Here is a 17,343-nt window from a genome sequence, read left to right as displayed (position 1 = left end):
CTGAAGAAACATCCATTTTAATATCCCAGAGCTACTCCAATTTTTCCAGCACATTTTTATTCCACAACAGCCTGAGCACACAGTAGGCCGGAGGTCAGGCAGCCCAGCCTCGTGCTCCGGGCAGAATCCAAATTGTGCCCGTTGGGGGAAACTTACGTTTAACTATTTTTGTTTAAAACCCTTCAATGTAAGGAATCCCTGACCTGCCCCGACTGTGTGCCCTCACAGGGCCCGCTGCAACACTGCAGCCGCAGAGGCTGCCTGCGCTGCCAGGCCTGCCTTGCCCCCGGGGCCGCACACAAACCGTCCCCAACGGCCCGGCCACGGCCGCTCTGGGGGGAGCCGGCCGGCGGGCAGCCCCCACCCCGGCAAGGCCTCGCCGCCAGCTCCGCTCGCGCGAGGGCAGAGCAGGGGAGGCAGCGGCCGGTGCTCATGGGGCCGAGACCAAGGCTCGGGGCCGGGACCAGGCTCCGTCCGGGACCGCGGGTCCCCGACCCGGAGCTACGGCCCAGCCCCCGCGGGGCACCAGCAACACCGCCCACCGCAACCCCCCCCACTCCGACTCACCGCTCCGCACTACGCACGCTCCGCCCGGCCCCCCTCCAGCCAATCAGCGCCGTTACTGGCTCAGCTCGTGCCCTTGGCCCCGCCCTTAGCACCGCCCTACCCACTCAGCCCAGCCCCACTCTTGGCCACACCCCCTGACCCGGCCCGTTCTGTCAGCACCGCCCTTTGCCCCGCCCCCTGCTATTGGCCCCGCCCCCGGCCCCGCCTGTGCCCCGTGAGGCGGCGGTGGCGCGGCTGTCCTGGCCCCGCTGTGTCCCGGGCTGGGCTCGCCGGGCTGAGCCTGAGCCGTGGCCCGGGCCGATCTGAGCCATGTCCCGGGCTGGGCTCGCCGGGCTGAGCCGTGTGCCGGGCCGGGCCTCGGAAGCCGGGGCTGCACTGGGCGGGCAGGAGCCTCCCTGTCTGTGGGAACGGCCTGTCCCGGGCTGCGGGCAGCAGCAGCCCCGTGCTGCAGGATCTGTCCCTCAGGAGGGGACAGACAGGAGTGCCTGGTTTGGCGCGCCTCTGTGCATCCTGTTAGGTTGGACTTCTGGAGGAATTTCTCCGTGGAAAGGGTGGTCAGGCCTTGGCAGGGGCTGCTCACGGAGGTGTTGGAGTCCCCTGCTTTGTAGATGTCCAAGGAAGGGCTGGAGGTGGCACTGGGTGCTCCGGGTCGGTGACAAGGTGGGAATATCTGGGATGGGTGCTGGGGATCAGAAGGGAATATTCACAATGATCTGGAGATGTTGGCTTTACACATCACATCATACTTGCCGCAGGCTACTTCACCACCCCGTTTATTTTTCACAGGTTTTGAGGAAGGTAGTGAGGTTTCAGGTAAATACAAGGGTGTAAATTCTCAGCCTTGGCACCCCTGGCTGATGCTGAAATGAGGTGAGAAAGTCAGAGAAGGCACAGGGAGCTCACTGGTGCCCTCACCTCATTCACTCAAAGCACTCTGCTGATTAAAATCATGCCAAAGCATTTCCCACCCCTCTCCCGACTGCAACTGAGTGATGGCATTGCAGAAATGATGGAAAATCAGAGACAAGCTGTGCAGCCCTCCCAGGTGAGGGCTGGGCTGTGGATGAGGTACAGGCCATGGGTTCCACTGCACAGCAGCCAAAACCAACATGCCAGCCCCAAAATTAAACCTGCAGTGCTTAATCATCTAGTGAAAGGTGCTCAGTGACACAAGAGGGACCTGTCCCTGGGCCACTGTCCCCACGGCTCTGCTTACCCGTGCTTTGTTTCACTGCTGGCACTCAGTGTGATCCTGGAGGCAGGAGATTGACTGTAAGCAAATCTCAGCTCTCCTTGCCAGTAATTGAATATTTTCAATCTTTCCAGGTTGGTTGTAAACATCTCAAAAACATAATCTGGAATCAAATCCCTCAAAGCCTGTCAGGAGTGCACTAGAGCTTTATTGATGTTTATGATTTTTGTTGGGGTTTATGGTTTCTCAGGCAGCTACGTGATTGCTGCCTGGGTGTAAGCCCTGGCCTTTGGATGGGGGAAAGTACTGCTGTACTTCAGCCTCTTCCTCCTCCTTCTGGGCTCCACACACCAAGCCCAAGGCTGGCAGCCAGGCGGGACTGGTCTCTCTGCTTGCAGCCCAGGAGCCAAATGCCAGCTGGGGCACTGGGAAGAGGATTTTCTCCCTGCTTGTCTCAGGGTGCTGGCACACCACCACCAGGCATTTTGGGAAGCCTCACTGAGATGCTCAGTCCATCCAGAGAGGCACTGCTGCATCCCTGGGCAATCCCAACCGAATCCCACATCTGAAACCGCTCCCACATCTAAGAGATAAGAAAATACACTCTGCATGTATTACCTTCTGCATCTGAAGTTCCTCTCTTTGGTCTGGTGGGGTGGAGGGCTTTTTCAAAAGGTATTAGAAGATGGGTGCGAGAGAGTAATTTGGGACTGGGAGTAATTTTTCATCAGTATACTTAAAGACAATCACAGCACTAGGAGGGAGGCCTAATTGTGGAGTTGTGTAATTAGTTTTTATGTCACTGCAATTATTCTGTTGGCTACATATAAAGAACATGGGAAAATGCAGCACTTAATTTTAAATCAAGACTTGATTCTCTTTTAGTAGGTAATTGATGTTGATCACATCACTTAGCAGTGACTATAAAATGTGCTATTTAGATTGTAAAAGGATGGAGAAAAGGACTAAGCAGATAGGTAATTGATGAATCGCGGGCAGTGTTGGTGGAGGCAGCAGGAATCCTTCAGCTGGCTCTGTCTGCAGCTGCTCCTGGGCTTTGGTATGCCCAGGGCTTTGACAGGCACTGAGCCCCTGTCCCTCAGGACACAGCATCTCTCTGTCCTGGACAGCAGCAGCAACAGGACAACTGCTCTTCATGGATTGATCCCTCCTGGTTAAACCCCTTCCTTTAAGGAATCCAGATTTTCTTCAGGAAAAGGTATGTGGGTTTGTTCCTAGGACTGCCATATACTCGTCTGAAGCCACCAGGCTCCTCTCCTTGAGGCTGTTTGGCTTCTCCAGTAGTTCAGTTGTGGCAATGTGTCCCAAATTTGGTCACAAATAAAATTACCTGACTGGTGCTAAACACCCCCAGACACATAATTGGACATTTAAGTCCAAAAGCAAAATTAAGTCACAAGGTGCCAGTGCTGTGAAGCCTCACAGTGCTGCCCCTTGACAGGTAACTCTTCATTTTTGGTGATATTTTCATATTAAAAGTACCTGCAAGTAGTTTTGGTTGGGGAAAAGCCATGGACGCTGTTTAACACAGCAAGGCAGAGACATCCAGAGGGTTCAGTTGCCCTCTTCCTTCTGGAAGGATGCCAGGATGAGCATGAGAGGTGTCTCTCCTGCATTCAAAGCAAACTCCACAGGCTGCAGGAAACTCTTGAGGTCACATTTCTTGGTGGCAGGTCCAGGCTTTGCACTTGCACTTAAATAGATGGATACGTGGCCAGACAAGCCTCTGCATAGAGTCCTACCAGGATTTTTAAGTGAAACACTTTTCCCCTCCAGCCTTTCCTTCCCCTGAGCCTTTTTTGTGTGCTGTAACAAAATGTGAGATGGAATTTGAGCTGCAGTGGGTGTAATTGTTGAACAGCCTGCCCTGGCCGGCCTCACCGCTGCCAGAGCGCTGCCCACAGCCACTTTCCGTGCTGACACGATGAAATGCATTTTTACAGCCCAAGACATGAGTCATGACCCAGGCTGAGTTCAGAGCAGAGCATTTTTGGAGTACATGTGATTCCAAAGAGTCCAGAGAGGAACCCTGGGCTTGAGATAGGATGGCATCACAGCTACAGAGTTTCCCCAGTCACTTTTAAAAATGTTTTTTCTCACCCATTTTGTGTGCTGGGACATGAAGGCTATTGCAGGACTTGTTCTGCCATGTCAGCATCAGCCTCTCTAAATTGCTGTGAGGATCAGACGGGTCCATCTTGCAGTCTCTTATCACCACCAGCACGAATCCTATTTCATTCACTGCCAAAAAAAGACACTCATGCAAGGGCTTTTGCCGTCAGTCCCTCGGAGGCTCTGGAGCCATAAGTGGGATGCGATGAGCCCAGGGGCCATCCCTGCTCTGGAAGGGCTCTGCCGGCGGGGCGCAGCACAGGGCTCACGGGTGAGCTGCTGCCCGTGCAGCAGCGGCACAGCTCGGGGTCAGCGCCCGCCGGGTGACAGAGCCTGACGGTTCCTCTGCCTCCGGCCGTGTCCCCAGGACAGCTCTGTCCCCGTGGCAGCTCCAGCTGCGGGGCGGACTGTGCCTGGGTGAGACGGGCGATGCCGGGTGGCCGCCGCGTTTCGCTCCCGGTTATTAACGGCGCTGGTCGGCACCTCCGGTGCTTCGCGGCACGCAGGGGCCCCCGGGCTGCCCTCATTCGCTCCCGCCCGGTACCGGCTTTGGATTAAATCAGCGAAGGCTAGACAGTCATCAATTCCCAATGCCCTCCTTTGGAGCCGGGCACAAATGAGGAGAAAGCAGAGAGGAGAATAAAACCCATAGTGAGAGCACAGGGACCTGCAGGTACAGGAGGGGTGTGAAGGGAAACTCAAGTTTTTAGTGCCACCAGCTCAGCTGTGACCAGGCAGGGGCAGCGATCCTAGGGATCCTTTTCTAGAAGCCATCATGCCAATGACCTGGGCAGGGGCCTTTATGGGTGCTCAAGCAGGGATCTGGGTGAAAAATTGGCCAGTGCAGAGGGCCATTAGGTAGCAAGGGGACAGTTCGATCCCCTGCCTCCTCCCCACGGAACAGACTCTGGTCACATACACACAGTCCTGGTTGTCCCCCAGCAGAGTCAGACTCCACTGGCCAGGGGGCGATCAGTCCCTCCCAGGGCTGAAGGCTTCAGATCACTGGACAGCTGTGGGCAGCACCCATCCCTGCCTCCCTGGCTGCCTCCCCCTGGAGCCACATCCCGGCTGCCACCTTCGCTTCACAGTGTTTGAAGCACGTCCACATCACAGCACACAAGGGCTCAGGAGCAAGGGCAGGGGCAATTAATAAAACACCTCCCCTGAGGTGGAAACATGAGACCACCCATCTCAGCAGTGTCACACCACCAAAGGAGAGGGGATGGTTATAAGCCATTATTCCCTGCACAAATGGGCTTTAAATCATCATCCATCACCAACACCCAGCACTGGATGTTCCAAAGGTGTCCAGCAAAGCCTTTGTAGCTCCTTTCCACCACAGCGCAGGTGACCACAGTGCCCATCACCCGAAGACCCCTTATGGAGCCTCCACAGCCACATTCTGCTGCTGCTCTGGGAAGAAATCAGCCCTGTCAAACATCAACAAGACCAAACTGCTGCTTTGGGGTCTCAGGTCCATTTCCCTGGGGTGGGATCACAGCAGGGCAGGGCTCCCCAGCTGCCCCACCCCTCCTGGCCTGGCAGGAAAATTGGGTTGTTATGGAGCAGCAGTGCAGGAATTGAAAGCCTTTTTCCTTCTGGAAGCCCTTGAGGCTGCCAGTCTCAGCTGAGCCGCCGCTTGCCAACAGCTTTTCATTTCTTCTCTGTTTCATCTAAACTTTCCATTGGGTTCCTCATCCATCTGAGCTGCAATGATAAATACGGAAATAAAGAGGAATTTACAGCCCCTCTCTTGGGCTGGTTTTGTATATAAACAAGCTGTGCTCACAGCATCTTCTTCTCCACAGTGCTGGTACAGGAGCAGCAGGGTCTGCCCAGGACTCAGTGGGGTGAAAGATTTGGGGGAAATCCCTGGGTCACTGTGGGGAAAAAACTGCAGCAAGGGATGGGGCAAGCAAGGCCCACCGGCACTTCTGTAAAGGACTAGACAGGAAAGAGCAACAGCTGAAGAGCTGAATGTGTGAATTTTGAAGAAAGGCTTTAATTTGCACAGAATCTCTTAATCCATTAATCACAGGGACATTTGTGTATGAAAACCTCCCTCTCATTTAATACTATCTCAGGTTTGTCCAAGAAGGTAATAACTGCTTGGCAGGGGAGTGGGAGGGGCAAGGTGGGACAGGCAGAGGCCATGGGCTTGTTTCCAGGGAGAGAAGATCAGCCATTGACAGTGTGGAGCCAGGGATGAGCAGCCATGAAAAGCACTGGACACAGCAGCCCAGGAGTCACAGTGGCACTGGGGACACTAGTTCCCTGAAGGAGGATGCCCCAGTGCCTCTTGGCTCTCTGGAAGTTGCCTGCAAAGGCTGGACAAACTTGCCTGGGTGCCTGGAACAGAGGGTTTGGGGCTTTAAGAGCAGACTCTGACATCTTCCCTTCCCCTCCACCATAGTCCCTTCCTCTCCATTCACACTGCTCCAGTGCTCCTTCCCTTGCCCCACAGAGCTGGGGGTGTGAGGATCATCCTGGAGGCAGGGGGAAGCTCTGGCAGCATAGCATGGACTGATCCATTCCCTGATCCTCATCTGATGCTTCTCTCAGGTTTAACCTGTTCTGCTTTAATCCCATGTGCTTTCCCAGCATCTCCTCGTGTCCCATGATGGTCCCACAGACCTCAGACTTCCCTGTCAGCCAGCAGGTAAACATAGTATCTACAAACCCAACTGCCTTCCTGGAGCTGCTACCTGTGTTCCTCAAGGGAGGAGAATAGGAAAAATTAGTATGCGGCTTCTTCCTCGAGAAATCAATGCGATCTCAACTCACTGTGAAGTTCCCTGACTGTTAGAGATGCTGCACTGGTAAAAACTAACCCTCAGAGGAGAAAGGGTGGGGAAAAAAGAGAGAAAAATAAATTCCAGTGACTAGACAAGTCTAAAATGTTGCAGAAGGCTAAACTGACAGGGCTGGGGTTTGTTTGGAAGTCCCAGAGTGGAGAGGGCTGTGCAGTCCAGCTGTTTATCACCCCATCAAGAATCAGCTGTAATTGTTAATTCTAATTGGAGCTGTTGGGTAAAAATGTAATCAAGAGTTTCCATTAGGGAAAAAAAAAAAAAAAAAAAGACATTTCATCTAAATTAAAAATTTTGTTTTTAAGAAAGGGGGTAAACGTTGAAAATTTTGTAACAACCCATTTCAGCATTTTCAAGATGAAAAGGGATGTATTTTTGCTGTGAAATGCATCATCAATTCAAATGTGTTTTATCTTACAGTCTGAAGAGCAAAAAATAGTTTTCAAATCAAAGCAAAAATGTTATTTTTAGGCATTTTCTTTAAAAAAGCCTATCTGGGGGTTTCTGTCCTAATTAAGAATGATTATTGGTTTTCTTTTTTTCTTAATGGCATAAGCTTCCTAGTTAGCTCTGCTCTAAAACACTGGGTTGATGTGCCCACCCATCTGTCCCCAGCACCTGACCCCAGGGCTGTGCTCACACCACCCCACTCTGGGTGCCAGCACTGCCTGAAATCTCTGGGATTTGAGTCAGGCTTTATAAAACTCACAGAATAAAGCAAATCCCTTGCTGCCAAGAGACCTGGTGGGGCACTGGAAGGACACAGGTGTGTTTGGTGGGCCTTGTGCAGGTATGAATTCCTAAGGTGAGCTGATTGTGGTGCTCACACTCGGGGCAAGGCAGCTGCAGCCCCCTCTTGTACCCTGTGGTTGATGCCATGGAATTGCCACAGATCCCAGCAGGGGTTTGCATCCTGGAGGATCCTCTCCCCAGGATTAGCAGATCACTTTTATCACACTGAGGCAGTGGTTTAGGATCTGGTAGATGAATAGCAGAGCTTGTGGCTTGTGGTAGGAGCACTGAAGGAGAGGACAGAAAACATGGGTGTTAAATAGGTGCAGAAGGGGACAGCAGGGAAGGAGACTGGGCCAGGGAGAAGCTCAGAAGGAGAGGAGGATGGAAAAGGAAGGGAGCAAAGCTCAAGGGCTCTGCCAGAGATGAAACAGAAAAAGAAATTGCTGTGCAGCATTTTCAGCCCCGAACAGAGGGAGCTGCATGGGCTCCTCGAGCTGCCTGAGTGCATTTTGAACAACAAAAACAGTAGGCTCTGACAGGGCCAGGAGACCCAGGAGGGCATGGAGGGGGGAACGGAGAGGGGGGCTGCAGGCCCAGGGGAGGCAGGGTCCCACAGGCAGGGCACGCTCCTACCCAGCCACATCCAGGGTGGCAGTGCCCTTGCTGCTGGTGCACCACCCCTCTAGCAGGCTGATGGGGGGTTATGTAACCCTTCTCAACTGCTCTTTCCTCCAGACCAAGTGAGGCTGCTGCTCCAGCTCCCTGTGAGGGAATAGCCCGAGCAGCCTTTTCCCCAGCTGCCCAGAGGGACACAGCCAGCCCCAGCCTCTGAGACAGCTGAGCAGCAGGTCCTGCCCCACTGCCACCCCAGGGCAGCTGTGCTGGCAGACCTGGCACCCAGGACATGGCACCAAGCCCCAGTGGGAGGCTGCAGGCCCTTGGCCAGGGAAGGAGATGGTTGGATCATGGGTTCTTCTTGCAGGGAGCAACTGGTGGATGTAGCCTGGAGCACCCACTCACACGTGGGAGCAGACACAGGATAACACACTGCACCAGTGCTTTATGCACCTAACTCAAAATAAGTTTTCTTTTTAAAAAACATATCTAAGAAGAATGATTTTTTTTTTTGTTATTATTTTGAAGTTATAAATTACTGAAAGACTTCTCACTACTCTCCCAAATCATTCTCAGGCAAAGAAAAGGCAGTTCTACCTTCAGCAGTGCTTTGTAACAAAATGAGTCAGGTTCATTTCGCTCATGATTTGCCCTTGGCTCCCTTTGTCCATGTCTTAAACTACATCCTGGCTTGGTCTGATTAGCAGTGTCTCCTTGGAGGCATAGGAGGCCCTGCAAGAGCTGGAGGTATTGCAGGTCAAGATTAAAGTGCTCTGTATCCCATTCACTGTCAAAACTATAACTGGCTTAACTCAGTGCAATTAGGTGGCTCAGAGGTTATGGAGTAACGGCAGCAGTGTTTCAGTGCCGCTGACTAAAGCACAGCCCTGGCATTAAGGGATGTGATTAAAAGGTGGTATCTGGGCTGAGACCTGGCAGAGGAGCTCAGCAGGCAGGGTTAAATCCACAGCTTCTTCTGGGGCTGGACACCCCATGGCCTGGAAAAGGTCTCTTAAGTATCAGCTGAGCCAGCTCAGCTTTTAGGTCTGGAATGCCATCTTGTGATGGCAGTGGGGAAGTGGAAATGGCCCCTCTGTGGAGTCAGAGATGATGGAATTACAGAAAGGGTTGGGTCAGAAGAGACCATAAAAATAATTTTATTCCTCCCCCTGCCATGTCAGGGACACCTTACAATATCCCAGGCTGCTCCCAGCCCTGTCCAGCCTGGCCTTGGACACTGCCAGGCATCCAGGGGCAGCCACAGCTGCTCTGGGCGCCCTGTGCCAGGGCCTGCCCACCCTCCCAGGGAACAATTCCTTCCCAATATCCCATCGATCCCTTCCCTCTGGCAGTGGGAGCCATTCCCTGTGTCCTGTCCCTCCATGCCTTGTCCCCAGTCCCTCTCCAGCTCTCCTGGAGCCCCTTTAGGCCCTGGCAGGGGCTCTGAGCTCTCCCTGGAGCCTTCTCCTCTCCAGGTGAGCACCCCCAGCTCTCCCAGCCTGGCTCCATGGCAGAGGGGCTCCAGCCCTGGCAGCAGCTCCGTGGCCTCTCTGGACTTGCTCCAACAGCTCCAGGTCCTTCTGATGCTGGAGCAGCTCTGCAGGGGCATTTCATGGCAGAGTAGAGGGGGACAATCCCCCCCTCACCTGCTGCCCACTCGTCTGTGGGTGCAGCCCAGTGTAGCCATGATATTTTCTGAAAAATCCTTTTGCCAGGATTTTTCTCCTGAGGAGCCTCAGGAAAGAAATGTAAACAATTACTATCTGCTGCTGTGGAATGCAATAGGTGCATCTTCCATTGGTCCATGTGGATTGTTTTCAATTGCTGACCCATCAGAGCCACTTGTGTCAAGGCTGTGAGCAGTCACGAGATTTTGTTATGCATTCTATTCCTGTTCTTTCAAGCCTTCTGATGATCTTTTTCTCTCTGTTCTTTTAGTATAGTTTTAATGTAGTATTTTAATATAATATATATCATAAGATAATAAACCAGCCTTCTGAAAACATGGAGTCAAGCCTCACATCTCCACACATGGAGAGTTCCCAACAGCCGAGCACAGGGGAATTTCTGGGCTCCTGCTGTACATTGTTGGCTCATGTTCAGCTTTTAATCCATGATATCCTCCAAGTCCTACTCTGCTGGTCAATGAGCTCTTGTCCCAGTCTGTGCTCATCTGTGGGGTTGCCCTGACCTGGGTGCAGCACCTCAAAGAGTCCTGAATTTCCCAAGAGAGGAAAAGGCACCACCGAGGCCATGGCTGCCCCACCACCTCTGCTGTGTGGAAGCTGAGCAAGGCTGGTGTCCCTCATAGGGCAGTGCAAGCACCAACACCCACAAGGTTTCATCATCATGGTCCCCAGCCATGACAGACACCAGGGGGACAAAAGTTCTTCTCATCAGAGCCTGAACCTGCTGTGGGGCTGGAGGTGACCACCATGGTAAATGACGATGTACATCCACAAATCTTTTCTTTCATAGGTTTACTGAATTTTCTTCCTCTTCCCATGGTACTACTCTGTCTTTTTCTCTGGTGACTGATGGTGTGGCCAAATGGTGTTGAGCCAAAATCTGATTGGTACAGAAGGATCACAGTACCAACCCTGCAGTGCCAGAGCTGGAGCAGTGACATGGGGCAGGCAGCAAGCTCTGAGCATAGGTGTGTTCAGGACTGAGGTGACAGTAAAGGATCTCTCTTGCTGCCACAGAAGCTGCAGACCTTGGCTACATGGGGGATGTCCCACCCCAGGCTTGGAGCACATGTATTTTGAAGCACTACAGCTCCATGCCAGTGCAGATCTCTTGAGTGGATGCACTGTGCCAGCACAGTGCTCATGTCCTGGTTTAACCCATCCTGCTAATTTATGGGAGCAAAATCACTCAGATGTGATTCCTCCTTTGTGCTGCAACTGAGCATTCACACGGCAGAGGATTTACCCAGGCTTCTAGAGCCTGTTGAGTTGCTTTGAACACAAGCTGCAGGGCTGTGCTGGGATGCACACAGGGAGCTCAGGGGAGGCTGTGTCTAGACTAGAGGAACTCTCCTGAAGGCTAGCTGGGCTTTTGTTTTGTAGTAACTCATATCTCTAATCTGGCTAGCAACAAAGCATCTCAGTCCCTTCAGACACTGCCACAACACTTGCAGGAGAAAAGGAGGATCTGTTTAGTGGTCAGCAAGCCAAGATGAACAACAGGGACTGGCTGCAACTAATGCAGAGAGCACATTCCTGTGACAGAAAAGGGCTTCACTCTCATGGCAGACCTGCTGTGTTTCATCTGGTTTGATGCTTTTCACCCAAAGTTCACAAATGATGTGCAGACCTTTGTTTGAGGCCCCCTCTGAGGCCAGCAAGCAGAGGAAAAGCTGGGCACACAGAGGGAATATGTACTGGGAAGTGAGAGACTGGTCCTGGCACTGAGTTGCTGAGTTCTGGTATTTGGCATTCAGGAAGCTTTTGAAGTATCTCCCCAGTCCTGCTGAAAATGTCTCATTAAAAGAGACAAAGCATATTAATTTGGGCCCCATTCTGCGCTAATGAATTAAACAGTTCCAGACTGAAGCTGTGGCTTAGGGTCTCAGCAGAGTCATCATCCATCCCTGTGGGGGCACATGCCCTCTGTCATGGGCAGCGAGACCCACAGGAACAAGAGCATGAAATGCTCTGTGTCTGCCCTTACCTGTCTCTCCTCCAGACCTGTCTCTTTTTTGCTGTGCTGCACTGGCCATAGCTGGGAAACCTGTTCCTCTCCAGGTTCATCACTTACAGGGGAAGTACCGAGCTCCTTCTGCTCAGCACCAGCCTCTCTCCCTGCACACAGTGGTGTCCTGGGCACAATAAACCCAGAGCTTCCCAGGACAAGGCAGGATCAGGCGGAGTTGGGGAGGAGCACCCCACATCCAGGAAGAATAGCTGCCTGCCTTGGGCTGAAAATAGACCGTGAAACATTTGAAGACAGAGCTGGAGTGGATGATTGCCTGAGGCAAGGCACAGCTCCAGCTGAGTTCGTTGCTGAGCTCTGAGAGCATAAGGACATGAGGAGCATGTGGGAGGGATGCCAGGCTTTCTGGAAAGGCCTTGAAGTGTCTCACTGGAGCACAAAGCCCAGAGAAAAACTTCCTTTGAATGGATCCCCAGCGAGGGAGGTCACAGTTACACTGCTGTGCCCAGACATGGATACACAGAGCACTGGGCTGATGTTTAGGCATCCAGTGGAGCCAGGGAAGGTGTGGAATTGTGCTTCTCCCAGCAAGGCACTTGGCAGCACCCCAACTTTTTCTCTGCTTATTTCACGGCTGGATTTTTGTTGCTGGTAGCTGTTTCTGAGCTGACACTTCTACCTCCTGTGCCTGAAGTGGGATACATCAGGGGCAAGCAGAGGCAGCTCACCAGCCTCTGCTTCCCATGAGCTGGTGCTTGAGTTCAGTTCTCCCAGCTCCACAGATCCTGTATTTCCTGCTCTGGCTCTGTCAGGGATGCTGGAAGTGTCCAAGGCCAGGCTGGACGGGGATTGGAGCAACCTGGGATAGTGGAAGACGTCCCTGCCCATGGCAAGGAGTGGGCCGAGACGATCACTAAAGTCCCACCCAGCCCATAACGCTCTGTGACTGATTATCGAGGGGTTTTCCCCGCCCCGGGGGGAGAGGCCGAAGCGAGCGGGGCGGTGCCTGTGGAATCACCTCGGCAGCGGGGCGAGGCCGCCTCCTTTTCTGCCCCCGCCGGCGTGAGGTTGTGGAGCGGCTCTGGCGGGCCGGGCTCCCTCAGCTCCCCGCCATGCGGGCAAGGAGCGGCTCTGGCGCGCCGGGCTCCCTCAGCTCCCCGCCATGGGGGCAAGGAGCGGCTCTGGCGGGCCGGGCTCCCTCAGCTCCCCGCCATGCGGGCAAGGAGCGGCTCTGGCGGGCCGGGCTCCCTCGCCATGAGGGGCCGCCGCCGCCATGAGGTGAGGGGGAAACAGGGCACGGGTGACGGCGGCAGCGGGGCTGGAGACCGGGGCTCCGGGGAAGGAAGGCGCCACCTGAAATACTCACTTTTTCTTATTTAGCTGTTCCTGCCAGCCGACAAGCCCTGCAGCCCGCGGTGCCCGGGACTGGGGGTGTTGCTCGGCTGTGCTGTTCAGCATTAATTCCTCAGCCTCTCGCTCGGTGTGTTGGCTTTTGTCTCTGCCATGAGCCAGGCTGCTGCTGTTGAACTTTATGAATACAGATGGAACTAATAGATTATTTGCGATGTTTCTGCTGTCCTCTCTTTAGGCCTTCAGCCGATGGGGGGACCGCGGTGACCCGCAGCTGTCGGTGGCCGGGAGCAGCCCTGAGGTGGCCCGACCTTGTCGTGTGTGAAACCCCCAAGCTGTGCTGTGCTGGGACAGCCAAGGAGGCTCTCCAGGAGGGCACTTGAGCCTGTGGAGAGGAGATGTGAAGGAATAACCTGCCCGTGAGAGACAGGGAGCGCTCTGGAGCCACGTGGGTGAGGTGTGACAATGAGCCAGTGAGAGGAAATGGGGGAAAATGTTTGTTTTGCTGTCTTGAATTAACTAAAACGCCTCTTCTGGCTCCTGTGCTAGCCTCAGGTCCTCAGCGTGGAAATAACATTGCTGGTTTATCCGGCAATTAGGTTTAGCTTATCCCTTTTGCTGGATGAAGCCTTGATGAGAGTAGGCATCATCAGAGAAGTGCCTCCACGTTTTTTCTGCCCTGTAAACCCCCCAGTTTTGGGTTTTTTCTCCCAGCAGTAGTCAGCTGCCCGTGGCTGCTCAGTGCCTGTGGCAGTGTTATGCTGCTGGGAGAGAAAGGTGCTGCTGAGCTTTCCTGGCACCGGTGGGGCCGTCCTGGTGCTCAGTGGTGCCAGGTTTTGGCAGCACTCTGCATGCCCGAGAGTGGAGTAACTCCTGCCCGTGGAGTTAGAGCCTAGACTGGATGCAGACAACACACAGAAAATGGAAAATTCTGTTGCAGATATTTTAATGTGCACCTTTTATATAAAAATGAATGTCAGTTAATTAACTGGTCAATGCTAAGGTTTGAATAGGGGTCCTCTTTTCAGCTGTCTTTGTTGGATTTTTATTACAGGTAAATTGTTGGTGTGAGGCTTGCTGGAGCAGCAGGAGTGGTCAGAAGTAAAGCTATCAATGCTGCTTTGAAGATCCTTGTTTGAAAGGTATTGAGAAGATGGAAACCTGGAGCCCACAGTTTAAAGGGGGCAGCTGGAAAAGAATTTGTTTTCAGGATGTGGATGTAGGAATTGGAAACATCAAAGGTGATTTGGGGCAAAGTATAACAAGAATTATTTGTAGAGTTTATTGTTAATCTCCTCTCATTGCTTATTGGTAATACATTTTTATATGACCTCAATTAAACGTATTTATATTTAAACTTGCTCAGTTTGTTTTTCATTATCTTACAAGGCTGTTGGATGCAGCAGGATTTGAGAGTGGAGACAGGAGAGGCTGTAGTGAAGCACCAGCTCTCATCCCTAGGCCTGGGGGGAAGTGAGCCCACAAAGGAAGGTTGGAAAAGGCTGATGGATATGTAAAATACATCAAAAACTGGTGGGGAGGGACAGAGAGGGCTTCAGAAAAAAATGGTATTTAAATGCAAAAGTTGGAACACAAGGAGTGTTTTGCTCTGCAAAATGAGATTTAGATCCCTTTGGATTCCTTGCAGTCTTCTAGGAAACGCTGGATTTGTGAAATAATCCAGACTCCTTAAATGTCCCTGACACTGTTAGTTTAGCCATGAGCCCTTCTGCCACCTGAATATCCAGAGCTTTGAACACACTTTTTTTTGTACTGCACATGGGAATACTTGTTAAAATACTAACCATTGGGGAATAAAAGTTTTTCGTGGTTGAAGCCTGAGTTCTATTGTTTCTGTAGGAACAAATCCCACCTTCAAAACTAATCAGGGGTTTCCCTGTGGATTTATGTTGTGTCCAGCAATTTTCCTCTTTCCCAGGGCTGGGTGCCTGCTGCCTTTTGGGGGGGGGGGTGTCCTGCCTGCTGACAGCCAAGGAACACTCACTGTGTCAGGGGGCTCTCCTGCTGGACCAGGTATTCCCAAAAGTGGTAAAAAATGGGGAATACATCATCCCAAAGCTTCTCCCCAGGTGAACATTCCCAGCTGTGCCAGCCTTTCCTGCCAGCAGAGCTGCTCCATCCCTCTGCCCATCCTGGAGCCTCCTCTGGCCTGGCTCCAGCAGCTGCAGCTCCTCCCTGTGCTGGGCCAGGGCTGGGGCAGCTCTGCAGGTGGGCTCTCACCTGAGCACAGGGGCACAGGTGATGCCTCAAGTTTTAGCTTTTATATTTTTCAGATTCTATTCTGCTTTAGTGTGTAAGTTTAGGGTTCATATTAGGGGATGGTGAGGTCTCTTCACAGAGTAGAGAGACAAAATGCCCCCTTCCCCTGCTGCCCACACTGGGGCTCAGTCCAGGGCATGTGGTGGGCTTCTGGGGCATGTCCAGCTTACAGCTTTGTGCACAACTGGGAAATAAAAAATAGGGATGTCCTGAAAGGTTCTCCAGTGGTCAGCACAAGCATGAGGTCTGGAGCTTGGGGTGTCACCTCTGGCAGGAAGGGTCAGTCAGCACTGTGCAGCTCCTTCTGCAGCACGAGGCGATCGATAAAGGTCAGGATGATTCACCTTGGCCCTGCTCTGGTACCTCGAGCGCAGGACAGCAAAGGGAATTGGGAGAGAACCCATGAGGTCCAAGACTGGCAGGAAAATAAAGCCAGGAAATGGAGCAGGACCTGCATTCGTACTTCAGAATTGACAATGTGATTTATGGTTCTGTTAGGAGAACCAAACATTTTGCAATCTATATATGACTTCTGCTAGGCAAAAGTGGCTGGATTGCATGGATTTGCTCTGCTTTACTACTCTGCAGTACCACAGCACAGGAGGATTGTTAACTGAGATTTATGGGCTTGTTTTGGAGCACTTCATTGTTTTTTACCTTGAGCTTGTTAAGAGCTGGATTTCTTGTGATTGTTCTCTGAGCATTTCAATATTATTTCAGCACGTATATTGTACAACTTCCATTTTTTAAAAATACCTTGTGTTATTTCTTTGTGCTCTCCAGCCATTTACAGAGGAGGAAACTCAGCCTGTGATGAATTGAAGCAGCAGATTTTTCCTTTCCCCTGGAACTTTCCCTCAGTTCATGTACACACCCTCATCTTCCTAAAGTTGCTGGAGCACAGCAGCTTCCAGGCTAACGGAGAGACCGGTTCTTTAGCCCCAAAATTAAATAGGGAAGAAAGATGCTGACTGCGAAATAAATCCAAATTACAAATAGCACTTAAGGGGCTGTACGAGTACTTTGGTGACAACTCGCCGATTTCAGGAGGGCAGCGGCACAGGGACCTCTCCTCATCCAGCACAAGGTGGCAATGTTGGATCAGAGGAACAGCACAGCCTTGCACATCGGCTGCAGGGCCTTTTTACCAGAATCTTCTAACGGCCTCACAGCCAGCGAGAGCCCAGTTTTGAATATTTTAGCGATGGTAACACCTGCGCTGCGCTGAGGAGAGCGGCCTCGGGCTGGGCGGGGCTGCCTGCCCGTGAGCGTGCCCTGGGACACAGAGAACAGCGTGGGGATCAGAGGATACTGTGGATATCCCGGACACTCTGGATAACCCGGACATCTTGGATACCCCGGGAACACCCCGCAGCGGCGGTGCCGGCGGTACCGCTCCCCGAAACCGGCTGAGGGGAGCCGCGAACCCGCGGTCCCGGCCCCGGCGCTCCTCCCGAGGGGCGTGGCCACTGCCCCACCCCGCCCCCCGCGCCTTCCCATGTTGCCCCGCGGGAGCGCGGACAATGAGCGGAGCGCGGGCGGCGGGCTGGTGGCGCGCGGTGCAGCGGCGCTCTCGCGAGAGCACGGTGAGCGGCCCCCACCTCTCGCGAGAGCCGTACCGGCTGCGCCTCCTCCCCGTCCCCATCCCACATCCCTCACGGCGGGCGGGGCGGGCGGTCCCGGCCAGCGGCGGGAGCGGCGCGGACTCACCGGCGATACCGGAGCCGAACGGGGCGGCCGCCGCCGGGCACGTGAGCAGGCGGGCAGCGGGCGGGCGTGCTCTCGCGAGCGCGGCGAGGCGCGCGCGGGGCTCGCGCAGCCGCCCCAGTCCCTCTCTCCCTCCCTCCCTCGGTCCCGCTGTCCGTCCGTCCGTCCCCTTCCCCCGCCGTTGGCGCCGCACCGAGCGGGAGGCGCCGCCGCCGCGTTCCGTCCCTGCCGGCCCGCAGGTAGGAGCGGCGCCGCGCCCCCGGCCCGCCGCCATCTCGGGGTCCGGCGGCGGCC

General features: G+C 53.5%; 2 protein-coding genes, 1 long non-coding RNA gene and 1 other non-coding gene across 6 annotated transcripts in view; 3 read left to right on the top strand and 1 right to left on the bottom strand.

Annotated features, from left to right (window-relative positions):
- SIL1 (SIL1 nucleotide exchange factor) overlaps positions 1-618 on the bottom strand; it is a 94,060-nt gene extending 93,442 nt beyond the window's left edge. Inside the window, exon 1 of the mRNA XM_041417956.1 lies at positions 568-618. The gene's annotated coding sequence lies outside the window, so the exon portion shown is untranslated. The remainder of the gene's footprint in view (positions 1-567) is intronic.
- Positions 619-12,780: 12,162 nt separating this feature from the next.
- On the top strand, positions 12,781-14,419 carry LOC121343301. Its single transcript, XR_005953688.1, has 3 exons — positions 12,781-12,990; positions 13,301-13,519; positions 14,117-14,419. It is a non-coding gene; the product is annotated as an uncharacterized LOC121343301 (long non-coding RNA).
- On the top strand, positions 13,772-13,974 carry LOC121343511. The gene has a single exon (XR_005953716.1). It is a non-coding gene; the product is annotated as a small nucleolar RNA SNORA74 (small nucleolar RNA).
- Positions 14,420-16,850: 2,431 nt separating the features above from the next.
- The window catches only part of MATR3 (matrin 3), a 26,739-nt gene continuing 26,246 nt past the window's right edge, over positions 16,851-17,343 (top strand). The window contains exon 1 of one of the 3 annotated variants that reach the window (XM_041417792.1): positions 16,851-16,928. In XM_041417792.1, the coding sequence (XP_041273726.1) occupies positions 16,866-16,928 (63 nt within the window). In that variant the 5' untranslated portion in view covers positions 16,851-16,865. The other 2 variants (XM_041417800.1, XM_041417781.1) reach the window with 2 other exon arrangements.

Source organism: Onychostruthus taczanowskii, unplaced genomic scaffold (assembly GCF_017590055.1).
Source record: "Onychostruthus taczanowskii isolate IOZ18803 unplaced genomic scaffold, ASM1759005v1 scaffold107, whole genome shotgun sequence".
NCBI lineage: Eukaryota > Metazoa > Chordata > Aves > Passeriformes > Passeridae > Onychostruthus > Onychostruthus taczanowskii.
This window is presented reverse-complemented; position numbering and strand designations above follow the sequence as displayed.